The 19,060-nt window shown below is 30.8% G+C and overlaps 2 protein-coding genes across 3 annotated transcripts; one reads left to right on the top strand and one right to left on the bottom strand.

The window, feature by feature from the left end:
• Window positions 1-7,369: 7,369 nt before the first annotated feature.
• On the top strand, window positions 7,370-9,825 carry LOC133691042 (uncharacterized). Of its 2 annotated transcripts, none has more exons than XM_062111354.1 (2): window positions 7,370-7,744; window positions 8,517-9,825. In XM_062111354.1, exon 2 carries the CDS (start codon window positions 8,577-8,579, stop codon window positions 9,357-9,359), a length of 783 nt encoding a protein of 260 aa, XP_061967338.1. In that variant the 5' UTR covers window positions 7,370-7,744; window positions 8,517-8,576; the 3' UTR covers window positions 9,360-9,825. The 2 variants fall into 2 exon arrangements, with proteins under 2 accessions (XP_061967338.1, XP_061967339.1); XM_062111355.1 differs by lacking the exon at window positions 7,370-7,744 and adding an exon at window positions 7,854-8,321.
• Window positions 9,826-10,840: 1,015 nt separating this feature from the next.
• Window positions 10,841-13,769, bottom strand: LOC133691354 (ergosterol biosynthetic protein 28). The gene is made up of 3 exons (XM_062111824.1): window positions 13,543-13,769; window positions 12,054-12,260; window positions 10,841-11,215 (listed from the first exon to the last, which is right to left on the bottom strand). The coding sequence occupies exons 1-3, from the start codon at window positions 13,655-13,657 to the stop codon at window positions 11,148-11,150; spliced, it is 390 nt and encodes a 129-aa protein (XP_061967808.1). The 5' UTR covers window positions 13,658-13,769; the 3' UTR covers window positions 10,841-11,147.
• Window positions 13,770-19,060: the final 5,291 nt, after the last annotated feature.

The raw sequence follows: 19,060 nt of genomic DNA, 5'->3' as shown, positions 1-19,060 counted from the left end.
TTTTTCTGAAATCTAGACCGGAAAAAAAAAAAATATATATATATATAGAATGTAACCTAGGATTTAGTGCCTTAATTTTTCTTGATTATTTTTTTGAAATGTTAATATTGATGGAGTCGGGGAGTGACGACATGGGATGTGTTGTTCAAATATGATAAAGATGGGAGCATATCAAGTATGTCAGAAAGCTCTGCTTTCGTATCTTACAAGATTTGTGCACCAAAAAGCCTGCCCACCTCGAAGGCGTAAACAACATCACACTACATATAACCAAATCGTGCCCATGTCATCCTCATATTTCCCTTTCACCTGTTGGTTTGTTAACTTATGCGTTGGTGTTTGATTCATGTCATCCATTATAGCAAGATTTTGGATGAACTTGCTGCAAACCCCCTGCATGCTCTTTGCTTAGCTGTCAGAAAAAACCTAAACTTGTTAGCAGCCTCATCATTCAAGCAACGTGGATTAAAGTCCAAGACCTTTTATGTTAACTCGTACTTAAGCTATGGAAGCTATTATTGTGAGGTCTAGTCTTTAGGCATGTTCGATGAAAACGTTTCAACTCTCTGTCCTCTGCTCTGCTTCCATCGTCAATAACACGCTTGTTGATTGAGCATAGTAGACATCGGCCCTTGTAAAGTTTAGGGCTTTCATACACTTGTTCAATTCCATAATATTTATCTCTTAGTAAACCAGAAAAAGAAGTTATGGGTCTATTTAACAGTTGCACCAGGCAGTACCCTTATACGGAAGGGTCCAAATTAGAAATTTCATTGTTTCAGGCTTCTGGGAGATAACAGGCTACACAGTGTATATGATGGCTCTTTGTTTCCTCTCACATAAAGTAAGGAACCTGGACTGGTTTGATGCAGGTATTTATTATGGCTCTGAAAAGATACGGGACCGGGGCTCACACTCGTCATCGTAATTAATGTGGTTGTTTGGAGCTGCTCGCTCCCCTGTGTCCCTTCTCCTTCTACCTCTTCCTCTTGATGCTGAAATGATGGGCCGTTTATGGTGGTAGGTAGAAGCAACTACGGCTGAAAATATTTTTGATGGTTTGTAATACTAGATTTTCAGATTTTGAGCGGCAACTGAAAAGCATTACATCGAGAAAGTGGCTATTCTAGCCTAAGATATGTTTGTATTTTACAAAAAAAAAAAAAAAAAAAACGTAGTTCTTCGCCTTATATGGGGTTTGCCTAAGAAAAAAAAAAGATTAAATTATAAACTAGTCCCTTTGGTCTCTTAAAATAAACTAAATAGTCCCTTTTGTTTTAGAATGACTAATTAATCCCTTGACTAGTGTTATCATGCTTCATTTAGTATTTGTTTTTCAAAGAATATCTTATTTCCTCATCAATCTTTACATATGTATTTTTTGTTTTCTATTTCTTAAAACAAAAAAAAATGAAAAAAAATGAGTTGGGTGAAAATGATCAAATTATAAATAGATAAAAAAATAGAGACTAATTATTTTTTACCTATAAACTATTAATAAGAACTAAAGGGTGTGAGAAAATCATTGTTCATCCACACCTATTATATCGTAGATTATAATAATAATTCATAGTGTTTTGATTCTTTTTTCTCCTTTTGTTTTTTTTTATAATTTATTTTTATTAATTTTATAAATATAGAATTAAACCGTGTAAAAATTATCACGTCATGATCCAGTTAAACTGACTGGTTTGAAAATAACCCGAATAATTATTTAAAAAAAATCCGAGTGTAAAAGAAATTGAATTTTTTTTAAAAAAAAAAAACTTTGCTGTTTTAGTTTAGTATTGAAGTAAATTATACGTGTCGGAAGAAAGCAGATTCGCTATTGTAGCAAGCAACAATACCAGAGGATCTGTTGCCCCGGCCACTAAAGAGACCGGTGTGATATTTTCGATTTTTAACTTACCACTTGTATCGCATTGGGCCAACCATAAAATTCTAGCTTTTAGCTTTTCAATGGAATCAACTTTCCCATTTTGGCTGAACTGTCTCACGGGGAGGAAAGGGACCCGAAATTGCATGGCTCCCCTCATTTTGTCGAGCTACATGGAGACGGCGACCACATCATGACAGATACGCCCCTCATAACTTTGTTAATTACTCATTTACTTTTCTAATACTAGAATTTGATTGTTTTAATGCGTGTTGACTATTAAGTTTAGTAGGTAATTAGATATAGGGTCTGTTTGAGAACGCGGTTAAAATTGTGTTTTTTTAAATTAATTTTTTTATGTTTTTAGATCATTTAGATGTGTCGATCTCAAAAATAATTTTAAAAATAAAATAATATCATTTTAATGCATTTCTAAACAAAAAACACTTTAAACCACAACCGCTTCCACAATCTCAAATAAGCCTGTAGCACCGCGATACGCAGCTGGGTGCTATTATTTTTTTGTTTTTGTAAAACATAAACATGCAAATATGTTTTAAAGAAAAAAATATGATTTAGGTTATAATCATGACTTGTCAAATAAATATATCAAAGTATGAAATTAAAAAAAAATTACCAAAAAAAGATTTAGAAGAAGAGATAACAATTAAAATAAAAGGGATCGGATTTGCAAAGAAAAAATAAATTGGAGGATGAATAATTTTGAATTCAAGTACTAAATTGAAAAGAAATATCAATTTCACAAAAAAATTAAAGTGGAAACCATCAAGAGAATGAAGACCAAATTTTAAAAAAATCAAAAAATAAAATTTTTTGATTAAATGATGAAATTAAAAACAATGGAGAGTTTACAAAAGAGGCAAGAGAAAATGAAGAAAAAAAGAAGAAGAATCATGGTCAAATTTAAAATATCAAAAAATAAAAAATTTAAATTGAATGATGCAATCAGAAAAAATAAAAAAAAAACTTAAAAAAATCAAGGATAAAAATTAAAAAATAAAAAAAATAAAGATTGATATTTAAATATACTCAACTAAGAGGATTACCCTGAAATTTTTAATATCACACACAAGTTTCATGGGAGTAGAGAGAAAAAAATTATTCCAACGACAATCTATCTAACAATACTCAATATGCACCCCATGTGAGAAAATAAAATTAACCACCAGAGGATGGCGCATGCGCAGCCGAAGCACCGCGGCGTCCTCCCACGCGTCTAATAGGGTTTTATATATATATATATATATATATATATATATATATATATATATATATATATATATATATATTTTAATTATTGCAAAAGACCAATTAACTTACCCCTCCAACAACCTTATTATAATAAAGAAAACCCACGTGAAAATATAAAAATATCCCGAAAGAAAATTTAAACTAATTTTGAAACAAGAGTTATTTTAATAAATTTATCGTGTTTTAAAATATGAAATCTTAAAAAGGCAGGTGTTTTACTATTCTAAAAAGAAAAGAAAAAACCTTTGTATATCCAAGCAAAATGAAAATAATAAATGGATCACAGGAAAAAAAACTATTTCACTCACGAGGATAGTAAATTCTCAAATTGAGTTTTACACTGGCTATATATTTTATTTCTTTGTTTTCCTCTTCCCTTTTACACTTTCTCAAACCATTTTCGTTAGAGACAAATAATTCAAGATTATATCCTCATCGATCTAAGATTTAATTACTCCCTTCTTCTTCTTCTTCTTCTTCTTCTTCTTTTCACGGATAATTCCAGCCACTCCTTTCTCTAGCTGCTACGCTACACCCACAAAGACCAGGCAGGTGACTGTAGAAAGTCACGGGACACAGGTACGACTTCATGGGAAATGCCGACCACCTCGAGATCAAGGCCTGTCGTTATTATAGGTTTGTTTCAACGTTGGCTCTTGTATGAATTATTTTGGTAATGATTTCTTAATTTTCTGTTCTTGAGATTTGTTATCAGAATCTAATTAACAAGCAATTGATGTTCTGATCATAAACCACGATCCCTCTCTCTCTGCTCGTTAATTCTCATGGGGCCTTGCAATGCGTTTTTATCTACCTGCTTTTTCTTCATCATCCCTGTTTGATTTGATGATTCCCTTTTTATTTTTATTTTTCTAAATGAACTTGAGAATTATTTCGATCAAATAAAACATGATTTGAAGTCATTGTTGTTTTGGAAGTAGTCTTTTAACATTTAAACTGATGTAGGATTATTTTTGTTAATATTAATTATGTTTGATTAATTTTAATTTTTTATTGTCAAATATAAAATCACAAGGGATTTTACCAATGGAAATATTCTTTCAGTATATACCAACGGAATTACAGTGGAAAAAAAATTAAAACAAAGCAAAAAAATGATGACGTGTCATTTTTACCGACGGAATTTATTCTATCGGTAAATTCTGTCGGTAAATCGTTGGTAAACTGTGAACATTGTTCGTCGTGTCAATTACAAAGGGAATTACCGACGGAAAATTCTATCAGTATTTTTCAGAGAGCTCCAGAACTGTTTACTTTTCAATTGCACTATTAATTGTTGTTCTTTACTGACAAAATCACCAACAGATTGAAAAGTCGTCGATGTTATTTGGTGGTTTTCTAAAAAAATTCAATTAATTTAAAATTTTCATTTAAATATTACATACAGAATCACCGACGGATTGAAAAATCATCAGTGATTGTTGGCAATTTCTAAAATCGTTTTATGAAATTGAAAATTTAAATTAAATATTACATAGGAAATTACCAGAGAAATAATTAAAAAATATTAATATTTAATTATCTTTCGATAAAACCGTCGCTAACACGCCCTAATAAAAAGCCTGAATCTCCTTATTTTCACAAGAGACAGACTCATTTCTTATTCTTCTTCTTCTACTACTACTTCTTCTTCTTCACTATATGTAAAAAAAATCAATATCTATTTTATTACCAACAAATTTACAGACGGATAAAAAATTACCGATGAAAGATTCACCGACGGAGCATTTTTATCGGTGATTTCGTTGATAAATTAATTACCGACGGAATATGTATCTTACACCGATAGAAAAATTTCATCGGCAAAACTGTTAAATATTGTAGTAATTTAAATTGTCTATAGATATACTTATAATGATCATTTCAGCCATACTATTGTGACGATAATGAATATATCATGAATTATCTATTATGATACTTTCTTAACATACAAGTTCGATGTTTAAGTTATCTCTCAAAACATTTATAAGTGTTATTTCAACTATATATGTTTATAGAAATGTCATTATAATTATTATCATAAATATGATATCATACTAATTGTCACTCACGTCAGAGTAAATCCTGTGATGCTGCTTATTATGATGTTTAAATGGCATTCATTAGAAACGTGAATTTATGATTAATTTGACATTTTTTTTTCTATTTATTATCATATTTGAAAAATCGTACATTTACATTAACATATTTTTCCGTGTTTGCAAAAAATCGTACATTTACATTAAATATAATGGTGATGGGGTGATGGCGATGCTTACCGGTGGAGATGATAATAGTTTTTGGAATAATAATAGAGAGATGAAGGTTTTTAATTATGATGGTTATAAAATATTAATAAAATGATAATTAAACATATGCGTCTCTTGCAAGCAGCCAAAAATATATTGGATTTCTTGTTTCTCTTTTTTATGAAGGGATTTTCTTTTTAACAGAGGGGTCTCTTCTTGTGGAAATTAAATCTTATTCTACACAATTTCAAGCAGGGGGAGAGCTTTGATTGTGGTTTGTATTACATGGAAACTAAATATTACGCGGGAAAAAAAAAGAAAACTACTTCTAAAGCAAGAAGGAATCGTGGTTATTTGGCTAGATTTGGTATGCTAAGCTAAAAGGAAAGGAAAGGAAAGGAAAAAAAGAGTGACCCACCTTAAACCAAGAGTTATTAATTTCGTTTTATTTTTAAAGAAAAAATAGAATATATCAAAACAAATTTTATCTCTTTCTAAATCCCGATTCATTGCTGATTTTTAGGCTAAATTTCAGCCGAGGTGTTTCAATTTCATCTCGTCTATTTCCTTCCATGCAATAATAGTGTTTTTTGTCTTCTATTTTTTTAAACAAAAATCAATGTTTTTTCTCTAATTTCATCATTCAATGCTTGATTTATAGGATATTGGACTTTATAATTTGTTGCGGTTTGTTTCCTTATGGTTATCTCGGTCTTATGATCAATGTCATGAGTTTGACGGGTTAACTCAAGTTTTTTTTGTTTATTTTTTAAATTAATTTTTTTTTCGGTTTTATCATTTACCATCTCCAACATTTGGATAATTATGAATTAGATTTTGTCATTTGTTTCAGTTTGTGTTCTATAAAGTTATTATGGTCTCATAACTTGGATCATGAGTTTTGCAAGTTAACCCGGATAGACTTTGGTTGATTTTTTTTTGCCCTTTCTATATTGATTTTCTTTTTTCAATTTAATCATTCGATAATAGGTTTATTGAGAATCGAGCTTCATAATTTGTTCAATCTGCTTTCCATAAAGTTATTTCAATCTTATGACACATGTTACAAGCTTGGTAGGCTAACTTAGGTTATTTTTTGATTTATTTTTGACGAGGTTATTCCGGTCTCATGACTCAGATCATGGATGTAGAGGGTTAAACCAAGTTGACTCGAGTCTTTTTTCGTGTCTTTTTTTTAAATTATTTTTTTTTCAATCTTATCCTTTAATATTGGATTGATTGGAAATTAGGCTTCATAATTTATTTTAATTTACTTTTTTTATAGGGTTCTTGGGTCATTTTTTGTTCTTTTTTTAATTATTTTTTTAATTTGATCTTTTAATAGTGGATTGATTTGGAATTTAGTTTCATAATTTATTTCGATTTGCTTTACATGAGGTTATTAAAGTCTTATGACCGGATTTGCAGTTTTGAAATGTTAACTTGAATTGATCCAGGTCGATCTAATATGTTGTCGTCTCAATAATTTTTTAAAAAAGTATGTTATCTTGAATTTTTTTTAGTTAAACTAAGTTTTTACTAGTCATCAAATCACTTGGATAATATCAGATCAACTTTCATACGATTAAAAAAAAAAATTATACTAGAAAAATATTAGTTATGCCAAAAATATTTTCTTTTACTTCAAATAAAAATATAATATGACCAGTAGCCTAACGCGAGCTAATAATTTAATATTTATTAAATATAAATTTTAAAATTATTTTCTAGATACCTACCTGACATCTCAAGTTAATTTTTTTATATATTTAAGTTAAAATTATGGGTATTAAATTAATATATTATATTAACAGTGTATAACCTCAAAACTGCACACCAAACTACCAAGGAAGTGAAATGTATAGTTTACAAGTAAAAAAAAAAAAAACAGAACCGGAAGAGATTTGAAAACCGTGAAATCTAGTCGGTTTAAAAAGTAGACAAACAAAACGGCCAGTGAATTGATGCCAATTTAGCAAACAGAAAGAATTGCCGACATTTCTGGGTCACACGTATACAGTGCCACACCCCTTGTGGTGGTGGACGTTTTTGGAGCCTGTACTCTCTTGTTCATACTCTGTTGAGTTAAAAGAGAGAGAGAGAAACAATGTTCGCCCTCTTCAACCATCAACTGTCCCCTCCCTTCTATTCTTTTATCAGCCAGGTGCCTTTTTTTTTCTATTCCCACTTATAACTCATTTCTCTTGAGAGCAACATAACAAACCACCCTTTTTACTGTGAAAAAAAACTACCTTTACTGGTCTCCTATACATACAAATACACTTCACTGCCAATCGCAAAGCTTCCACTTTTTTCTTCTGGGATCTCCTGCTCAGTGTTCTTACAGGTACCCTTTTGTGTCTTTAGCTTCTCTTTTTTTCCACTTGAGTTAAGTTATGTCAGGTTCTTATATCATATATTATACACACATGCTTTGTTTGAATGGTGTCTTGGACTTTGTGTGCTTGGAGTTCTTGTTTTTCTACTAAATTTTTTCATGAAGTTCTTAATTTTTAGTTGGGTGTGTTGTAGACAGCTATGGATATCTTTGTCTGATTGCATTTCGTCTGTTTTCATCTGTCCATATTCGATATTGTTTGGGAAGAATATTCTGTTCTGCTAGAAATTGCTTTTATTTTTGTGCTTAAAAAGATTGTAGCTCTGTCATTCCTTGTCAGTTTCAGCTCAATTTCTTCATTCATTTATCGATTCTATTGTTCATTCAGCTTTCAAATGTCTTTAATATGATTATATGTCTATGAGCAACACAGTAGAGATGAAGTTTAGTTTTCAGTTCTTGTTCATGTTTGTTTCATAGCCGAAGAAAAAAATTCTATCCCGGATTATTATCTGGCAGTTTGTCTTACTCAAGCGTATACATTTTGTTCAATTAGGACTGATACAATTACTTAGGCATTTTTGGGGTAAATTTTTTTTTTGTCATAGAATGTTTCAGGGTACTTTGTCCTTGTGCAATGTCCATCCATTGTGTTTATCATCTTGGCCTGAACATATTGTAATTTAGGATTTTCAAAAAATAAATTTGAAGGTTTAGGGTTGTTTGTTATGGAGACTTTAAATACTGATTGTTCTGTTTTGATCATTGTTTCCACTCACAGATTGGAATTGCCAGTTCCTGCTGACAATTGAAGGATACACACTCGTTTCAGGACTTGAACATGTTGAAGCAGTCATCCAGTAGAAACCTGAGGTCCAAAGGCTTTAAGGTAAAGCATTTCATTCAGGTATTTCTGTTGCTTGCCATTGGCGTCTGGTTGGTCAACCAGCTCAAGCACTCTTACCATAAGAAGGCAGCATATGAGGACAGTACTGGAAAGATCTCAGAAGAGGTTCGAGGCGATTATGAAGTTGTAAAACTTGGGAGGAAAGGCCTCCATCCTCGGGTAAGGGAAACAGGTTTAGAGATTGAAAATCATGAGGGTAAAGCAGAATTGGAAGAAGAAATCGAAGAAATTAAACCTGGAGAAATTGAGGATGAAGGAAGTGGTGGGGATGAAGAAATAGATGGACATGATCAAGTAAGAACAGAAGAGGAAGAAACTGAGGAAGTAGAGGATCTCATTGATGTAGACGATAAGGAAAGGGAAGAAACAAATGAAGATCAAGAAATTGAAGAGAAGGGCGATCAACTTGAGGATGTAAGTTCACTAGATGATCAAACCCAAAATGAAGGCGAAAGGAATTTACAACAGTTAAGAGAAGAACATTACAGGGGAGATGATGCATCTAGCTCTGTGATGCAGAACTCCCAATCAATAATCACACAACTTGGGATTGGAGGTCTGAGAAAGATTAAGGAAAACGAGATAGATAATGCAGAACACATAAAATTAGAGCAGGGTATAAAAGCCATGGCAATGAGGAGGTTGTTTTTTACCCAATCAGGTCAGGTCCATACGGAAATGATGCAAAAGATATCGGCTTGGATTCCCGTTCATTGATTGATGATCATATTGATGGAGGGGGGGTTTTAGGGAAAGCCACGGCCTCTCTTTCTATTAAATACTAGAACGGGTCATGAAGCTTGATGCAAATGCTGCAGGGAAGGTCGGATTCTGATCTTACAAGCCATGAGCTAGAATAATGATAAATAAGCAGGAGCATTTAGGATATATACTTGTATGAACCATCAGAGAGAGAATGCAGAGAAAAAGCTCTGCATTAGTTAGTGACTGCTAGTGAGGATGTAGGTGTTCTTTCCTTCTGATTCCGCCTAAGTTGCTGAGGATCAGCCTGTCGTCGCTACATAGCGGGACAGGAAGCAAGTTATTTGGTGTGGTTAAAATATCCACCCTCTGGAAGTGGGTGATTTGAAGTCCTAGACATTCTGTGTTCCTGTAAACTGTAGCCTAGGGTGAGCAATTGTACATACATGTTTCTGTTTATTTATGTCTCTAAATTCCCTTATATGCCTCGATGAACTTACTGAAATTGAACATGATAAGTGCAGTTGGATGATCAAACAATCTGCATGAGTGATTAGAAGAGAAAAAAATGAGTCCATCTCCTTCAATCTCTGTGTAAAGAGAGGGCAAGGAGGGGCACACCCCAAGTAGGCTAAGTACAGGAAGAAAAGGTATTTGTCCTCTGGAAATAGAAGGGACCAGTAGAGAGAGAAGTCTCTCCTTGTGTAGCCAGACAGTGTTCAGTGCAAAACTTGATTCACTTACAGAAAAGAAGAGCATTCAATAATCCTAGATTGCCAATGCAATGCCCAGTCGGGGGCTTGAAGTCCACCTTGTTGGCAAGTATTTGAAGTTTTGAACTCAAACTCATTTGTTTGTTTTTTAGTTTTATAAATAAATTTTTTAATTTAAATTTTTTTTATTTTTAGTTTATTTTGATATACTAATATTAAAAATAATTTTTAAAAATAAAAAATAAAAAATATTTTCAAAAACAACTTGGTAATGATAATAGCTTGCATTAAACAAACATCAACACACGAAATTTTTACAATATTAGGACATGTGAGTTTAAAATTTTCCCAATAGAGTATATAATTTATTTGTTTATTTCCTTTCAACTTATTTACTTTCTCAAAACTGCCAAATAACCTCATCCATCCATCAAGTTTCCGAAGGCGATTTGACTTTTACCAATTAACTTAACTTCAACTTCGGGGTATTTTTGAGGAAAAGTTTCCTCCCATATTTATTGTATTTTTAAATAAATATAAACGTCTTTATTTGGTTAAAAATAATTCAATTATGAACCTTATAAGCATGTTCATTATTTATGAATACGTTATATCAGTTTAATTTGTTAGAGTAAAAAAAAAAGTATTCTAACTCTATTAATAATTTATTTATTAGTTTTAATAATTGATCATAAAATGGTTTATCTTTGACTGTAACAGCAAAGATAAACTTAATAATTTGAAAAATAATCCAAAAATATAATGTGACTGCAGGTATAACAATAGCCTTGAACAGAGATTAATTGAAGTTTTGACCCTCAATAAATTCAGACGATTACAGCATGCAGGAAGCCAGTAATCTTTCGCGTGCTTTCCAAAAATTTTAATATAATTGAAGCATTCGAAGCTGAAATTAAGAACATTATTAAAACAGCGGTCCAGTTAATGGCATGTCTAACAAGCAAGGCGAGCTATAAGCCTTGGCATGCGGTGTCAGAAATCCAAGTTAGAAGCTGGAAACGAGTAGCAAAACCTCCCTCAAGATCAGCAAGAAAGACCTGCGCGTCAAAGGCAAAATAACATCCCAGTTTCATGGATGCTTTGGATGGCTCTTTTGATGCGCATTCCACTGAATAAGCATCCACACTATTGATGTACCTGATTGAAAGGAACAGGTGAACTAAATGGAGACCAAAGAAAGAGATTTTTCTAAAGTTGCATGATGATCTTCTGTCAAGAGAACAAATAAAATTGTGAAAATGCGCAATTTGGCTGGAAATATAAACCGTAAGCTCACGCCGATCTACCTTTACCTTAGGATTCAGTGGAAAACCAAAAAACTTGTATCCCAGTATTCCACAGTATGCACAACAAACCAGACTTGCAACTTGCAAGCAGGCTATGCAAAACTAAACCTAGACCCAAAATGGGTTGGGCAAAGGGGCAGACCTACGGCAAGCTTTGGGGGGGTGCTTGGCACCCCCAAGCTTTCTGTAGGTATCATCTATGCATAATAAACTAGGCCTGCAATTTTTTACTATGAAACATTAACCCTCATTAGTTAACTTCCATTGCATTAAAAGAACAGGATGTTTTATTTACTCCCTTGAAACATTCTCCAACTCTAAGCATGGAAACTAGCTAGGTGCATTATAGGTGGTCCAAGTTCATGAAGATGCATAGAATTTCCTAACGCATGGGCCATCATCAACTGTTTGCTGCTGTTTGCCAAATTTATAGCACTATATATATAAATTGTCTTCAAAGTTTTTAAAAATTTAATTTTAGTCCTTAAATTTTCATTTTTTCATAAAAATTATTCATTTAGCCCCTCTAAGAATAAAATATTTGCTCCCCAACCTTATAGTTTTTATGATGGCACCCCCAGTTAAAATTTTCTAGTTCCGCCCCTGGTTGGGCATGAAAAATATTGGTAGATAAGTGATACAAGGACAGAAAAATCAAACATTTCAGGTCTGCTAAGAAACAAGCATACCTGCAAAGATGCTCACGGTAGTCAAGTTTGCAATGGCCATCGTCTGATATATGAGGTATTCAGTCAAGAAATGCCCGAAGGCATAGATGAACGATAAAAAGGTGGCCAAATAAAGTGGCTTGTTATCAAGATTGAATGCACAAAGAAAGCAAAGAGTGCAAGTCAATAGTGTCCAAACTCCAAATGTTCTTCCATGAACTTCAGTCACTGCATAACAGTAAATAAAAGAGGGTGGGAAAAATCAGACCATGATCAATTAACATGAACGAGAGGGAACTCTCTACCACTGAAACCAGTCAAAAAGATGTTACAAACAAAACTTCAACCATAAAGAAATAGATGCATCTTCTGGGTTTGGAATTGTTGCACACCTTTGTTTTATGAGAGTGTTTTGCTTTGTCTTTGAGATTGTGATGTTATTTTTCTGGATTCAAAATCAAAGGTACAAAATACACTTACATGAAACATAACCGTTGATCTTGGTATTCAAACCTAAGAAATGAGGAAGTTTCTATTATTGTCATTGCCGGCTAAAGTTTTTCTGCCAGCTAATGCATGTTAACTAGGAGAGTTTAATCACCAATCAATAAAGTATCAGAAAAGACAGGCCTAACGGGTTCAATTTGGTATCCAATTAATACTTAAAGAGCAACTACCAGTTAAGCGTCGGACATTCAATCACCAATCATCGAAGTATCAGAAAACACACTTCTAGTGGTCATGTCAGATCAAAGGTATGCTCTCTCATCTTAACCATCCATCCAGAACTACTGTGAACTTATGTGAAGCTACAAAAAAAATTCCTCGTAGTATAGTAAAGAACAATGGTGGGAAATGAGAGAACAGAAAAGGGATCAGTGGAATTAGATCAGGTAAGATTTACTTGATTTACAATGCATGAATGTTTGGGTTTTCTGTCGTTCAGATTGGTGAAACCTGTGATGTAGTTCTTTTCTTCTAACCAGATAGTTTATTACCGCTAGTAGTTTCATGTAATAAAAATTTTACCAACACATTCTTCAATCGGACTCTTAAAGTCCCTCTAAGTTAAAAGTACGCAGGAAGCAACTATTTCAGGTCCATCCTGCCTTGCTCCCTTAATATAATCCTCCATTTCAGGTGCACAATTGCCCATACTCATATATGCAGCATCAAAGAACCACATCCCAGATCTTGGGGACAAATCCCCATAGAACTAATCAAAATCATTTTAACATTCTATGCTTTGCTTAACAATGAACTGGAATTATCTTTTCTTGGACACCAGATTTAAATTTACCCCACTCGCTGCTGCTCTATAACAAATAAAACATTGGATCAAATCTTAATTGGGTTTTGATCCCCTTGAATAATCAGGATCCAAATTTTGCATGATGCAATTCGACATTAGGCATTAAAACACACAAACCGTTAGAACCCAGGATTTTAAGCAAAAAAAGGGGGGGTTTGACTTTTGGAGTGTTGAGTGAGTGAAAAGAAAGAAGCTTACTGGTTGTATTGGAGAAAACAGCCAGCCTAAGAGCCCAAATGTCGAAGAAACCGAACCAAACAGATGCTAATCGAAGCGAGCCCACCAGCATCAGCCACCATCCTAATGCTTTCATCTTTTGCCACCAGCGATTTTGATTTGGTGTTTGTTTTGTTGTTTGTCGAATTGCCGGAGGAGGCTTTCTACGATGACTACTTTGCTAACAAGGAGCTTTTTTAGTAGCAGTTCAGTAGCAGGAGATAGATTTTTAAAATATTTTTTATTTAAAAATATATTAAAAATTATTTTTAAAAAACCATAAATTTTACATTCACCACTTTATTTGGTTTTGTATTTCAAAAATAATTTTAAAAAATTTTATTTTTTTTATTTTTAATTAAATTTTTTAGTATTTTTAAATCATTTTGATATACTAATATTAAAAATAATTTTTAAAAAATAAAAAATATATTATTTTAATATATTTATGAATAAAAAACAAATCATGTAAGACAAATTTTATTTTAAAAACTAAATAAATTACTAAATTTTATGTAAAAATCTTACTTGCAGCTATAACAATAACTAGATATACCAAAATGCAAGGGGATGGGAATGGTTGTTTTAATATGGATTACAATAATAAAATAATTATTTTTTCCCTCAATCTAATCAAATGTAGCATTGTTTAGGAGAGTATTAGGATTATTTTTTTTATCTAACATTAAAAATATTTAAATGATCCTGGAACCAAAAATTATAAGCATTTGGTTTAGGGTTGTTATCAGTTTTTTCAATTTTAGTGTATGAGTGGATTACTAAAATGCCTCTCGAGTAAAAAAAAAAACTGGAGCTTTCGGTCAAGGGTTATGAATGTATTTTTAAGTTTTTTGTTATTTTTTTTATTTTGTTATCTAACCATAATAAAATAATAACTAATTTTAAAAAGTTGTTGGTGCATGATTTACACGAATTGCTGCATGGGCAGCACTCCTGCACTTTAGACATCATGTGTGGAGCCTCTCATTGGTTCAAGCTACCCGACCGTCATATAGTTAGATGCGTCGCTATATCATCTTTCATTTTGGAGTAGCGTGTGTTTTTAATAGTTTGGTGGTTTGTTATTGATGTGCTTTGGTTTTTTTTTTTTTTTTTATTTGTATCCTTCATTTTTTAATATGAGTTTTATTTCTTTTCAATTTAGTTGTTAATCTCAGTTTGTGATATATTATATTTTTCAATTTAGTTTTTATTCTTTTGATTTTTGATTTTTTGTACTTGATTTTTTATAGAAAATTATTTTTATAATTTCACCCTTCAGTTTAAATTTATTTTATGTTATTGTTTTTAATTTGATTCTTGATTTTTTTTATTTTTTTTGTTGGGGTTATTTTTCTTTTCAATCTAATCCTTCTAATGAAATTTTTTGTCCTTTCTTATTATATTTTTTTTCTTGTACTCTGTCCTCTTGAGTAAGTGTAATTTCATTTTATTTTAGTTCTTGAATTTTAATTTTTCATGTATTTTTTAAATTTAGTACTTGTCTTTGAATTTTTTTATTTTTTTCTTAACTGTTTATAAAAAATTTATTATTTTTTTTTTGATGAAACGTAAATACAAAAGTCAATTATATAACATCCACTCTTTTGATTTGACTTCACTCTTCACCTTTTAACTTTCGGTGTCCCTTTCTCGAAACAATTACGAGATCATCAGATTGAGATCACCACATCTCTACCGTCTCCACCACCAAAGGTTCCCTTTACTTGTATGGATAAAAGCACTTTGAAGACCGTTTGTTGGTGTTGGTGTTGGTGTTGTTGTTTCCATCAATGGGATGGATTTGATTCATGGCATCTTGTATGAGTGAATACATCTTGTGGTGTGATGTTTCGAAAATCTAGAAGGAACCAAGATAATAATTTGTTTTTTTAATTATATTTTGAAAGTGTTTTTTAAAAAAATTAATTTTTTTATTTTTTAAAATTAATAAATTTTTTATTTTTTTATATCATTAAAATATGCTGATATCAAATATAATTTTTAAAAAACAAAAAAAATATTATTTTAATATATTTTATAACAAAAATATATTTTGAAAAATAACACACACAGTGTTACTTAGAGAACTCAAGAGTATTTAAAAATATTGTAATGTTTATTTTTTAAAATGATTTTAATTTGAAAATATATTATAATAATATTTTTTAATTTTTTAAAATTGACTTTCAATGTCATCACATTTAAAAAAATTAAAAACATTAAAAAATAATAATTTTAAAAAAAAATCAAAGTATGGTCCTCTTTCCTTCTCTTGACCTTTCTCTCGCCCATACTGCCAAAGAACCTAGAGTAGTCTGGTGCTACATTTCTTGGATGGTATGGCTGAACTGTTGCGAGCGAGATGGAAACCAATTTCTAGGTTTTGCGTGGTGTTTCAATCCTGCAAGTCCACGAACTCGAGTCATGTACTTGAATAAACAATTTAAAGTGACTAAAATAAGAATTTATAAAATAAAAAAAATGATTTAAATTTGAAAGAAAAAATGTATTTCTTAGAAGACAACTATCTTTGTCATTCATATCCTCTTTTTTTTTTTATCTTGACAAAAAAAATATTTTCTTTTATTAAAGGAGAGGTTTTTAAATCAGAACTTAAGCAAAACAAATTTTCAATGAAAAATAATAAAAATGATTGTTTATTATTTTTTTTAATTTTGTAAGGCCCATAAGTCATTTTGGGCTTGGCTCGGGCATAGCTTCTATTCGAGTAGCCAGGCCTATATGGGCCCAGACTTGAAAAAAATAATCAAGCCTGGACTAAGACCAGCCCATTAAGACCTGTAATCTCATTCAATTTCTTTCATTGGCGGCAGCTGCCTTAATGATACGGAATATTTTTTCAATAAAATTCATATTTTTTTCGGTATAAATTTAAATTCATACTATTAACAATACTCTTTTAGATATATAGAAAATATTGTGGATTCACTATGCCCATAAGTTTTCTTTTCATCCTTTTTTTTTAATTTTGCCCTTTAAGGACCTAATTAAAGACTAGGTGAGCTAAAATTGTTAAAAAATAAAAAAATAAAAAATAGAGGATCAAAATGAAAAATGTAAAGAATATGGTGGTGTTTTCAAAATTTATGACATAATATTAAAGTAAAATTATGTGGCCGGGATTTGACGAGGGATGGTTTACAGGTAGCTGGTTTATTTTATTTTATTTTTAATGACAACCAACTTGTCATCTACCCTTTAAAAGGAGAAAAAATCAAGCCAGCTCAGGCGTGATGGGCAACCGAGACCGGGCTCACATGCCTCTTTTTTTTTTTTTTTGACCATTGAAATATTATTTTTTTATCATTTTAGTTTTCTTCCTTCTACAATTTTGTTTTTTTATATAAAAAAAATTGCTGGCATTCTTTAAAAAAAAATCGACAATTTTTTATGATGTTTTTTTATATAATATTATTTGATTAAATGTGGCCTATTTGTTTTTTTATTTTTTTATTTTAATGTATTTTTAACCCATTGAATGTTTTTTTAAATGTTTCGTGCATCTTGTTGGTGTATAATTAAATAAAAAATAATTTTAAAATAAAAGGTTATTAAATTCAATAAGGTTTGTGACCCGGTTCGAGGGTTTGACATATTAGTTTTAATTATTTCAGATTTTTTTTTTATATATGATATTTTTAATTTTATCTTTTAATATTTTTTTATATTTGCTATCAAAGAACATGTAGGACAAGTTTATATTTTTATTTTTAAATATTTTTATTTTTATATATTTTTATTTTTATTTCCTCCAAGTATATATCTTTTAACAAAAACATGCTATAAATTTAAAAAATAAATCACAATCCATTTTTTAGACCACTTATTTAAATGTAGCTCCCACCAAAACTTCGTGGAAGTGGTATCTTTAATGTCATTTCAGTCTCTGATAAGATTTTTATTATAGGTGACTAAGTGGTAAAGATTTGAGATCAAGAAATTTATTTTTTCAGTAATTTTAGATTTGAACTACGTAGTTGCTAATATGATGGTCATTAGAGGCTTATATAGTTGTTAATTTTAGAATTCATGGAACTAGTTGAGGTGTGCTCAAACTAGCCCGGATATCTACGTTAATAAAAAAATTTGTATAAATATTACAATGCTAATAGTAATTTTAGAAGAAAAACAGATTCTGAATTTGTATTGTTAAAATATAAATACCGGTGGGTGACACTTGATGATTTACTGAGAATTATTTCCTAAGAAAAAAATGTTTTTTATAATTTACTGATATATATATATATATATATATATATATATATATATTAATTATTTTACTAAATACAAATATCATATCTGTAATTAAAAAAAACGTATCCACGGTGCCAATGTTTTTTTTCTTTTGAGTTGCAAATTAACATAAAATTATACTCGCGGTATAATAAAGTGCGTCGACTAGTCTCATATAAAAAATCACATTTTTTTTTTAGTTTAATGTGGATATCTGGGTCAGCTTACATGTACCTCGACTAATCCCAGAGCTCTGAAGTTAACGAACATATAAGCCTCCAGTAGTCATCATATAAGCAATCACATGGTCGAATCTAAAATCATAAAAAAAACAAACTTCTTGATCCCGAACTCTTTCTACTAAACTACCACCTAGAGAACTACATTCTATTTCTTTAACTGGCCAGTGAGAAGTTCACCGGTCAAAAGCTTGGATTTCCTCGAGTACTAGAAGCCACCAGCAAAATGAAAGATTATGCATTTCTCTCATGCCCCTGACCTGGTGCCTTATCCCACCGGTCATGGCTGCCAGGCTATCAAATTTATGAGAAAAAAACAATTTATGAACTTTATTAAATAATTTTTATTTAAAAATATATTAAAATAATATTTTTATTATTTTTTAAATTTTATTTTTATCATTAGAATATAAAAACAATTTAAAAATATAAAAAAATTCAAAATCATGGTTGAACGGCAATACCAAGGTTCAACCCAAGATTCAGGTAAGACTTCACAATATTATTTAATACATCTTAATGGATGCCAATTGCAAGTGGACGAAGTTATTCATCTCTAAAATCACATATTATCCTCTGTAAATAATTTAATATCTTACATCAATCGAACTCTTTGATCTTAAAAAAAACAACATCAAGTACTTCCTTACTAGACTGCAAGCTACTGGTTCGTAATCTATTTATTTAATATAATATTTATAACTCTTAAGATATTTGTTCAACTTAGTACTACATTTATCTATTTAAAGGAAATACATTTTAAACAACCATTTTAATTTAATAGTTTAACGTTGTTAGATAAAGTTTTAGGATATGATTTATATTATTCTCTAACATATCCTCTCAAGTAAAAGTTTTTTGTATTTGAAATTTACATGGATCTACATTACTTCGTGCTTGATTTTTATCAAATAAATAAAAATGATGAGATTCGAACTCGTGACCATTTGCTCATCAAGGCTCTGATATCATGTTAAAAAACCTTATTAACCTACAAGCTTAAA

Source organism: Populus nigra, chromosome 4 (assembly GCF_951802175.1).
Source record: "Populus nigra chromosome 4, ddPopNigr1.1, whole genome shotgun sequence".
Taxonomy (NCBI): Eukaryota; Viridiplantae; Streptophyta; class Magnoliopsida; order Malpighiales; family Salicaceae; genus Populus; species Populus nigra.
Note: the sequence above shows the minus strand (reverse complement) of the source record. Positions and strands in the feature narration are given on the sequence as shown.

What these genes read in the sequence shown, in the direction of transcription:
- LOC133691042 (XM_062111354.1), top strand. Translation starts at nt 8,577, where the DNA reads ATGTTGAAGCAGTCATCCAGTAGAAACCTGAGGTCCAAAGGCTTTAAG.
- LOC133691354 (XM_062111824.1), bottom strand. Translation starts at nt 13,657, where the DNA reads ATGAAAGCATTAGGATGGTGGCTGATGCTGGTGGGCTCGCTTCGATTA. An exon ending in TGTTTTCTCCAATACAACCA is followed by an intron (nt 12,261 to 13,542) that starts GTAAGCTTCTTT and finishes ACTGTTATGCAG; the next exon opens with TGACTGAAGTTCATGGAAGA. An exon ending in TACCGTGAGCATCTTTGCAG is followed by an intron (nt 11,216 to 12,053) that starts GTATGCTTGTTT and finishes CCTTTCAATCAG; the next exon opens with GTACATCAATAGTGTGGATG.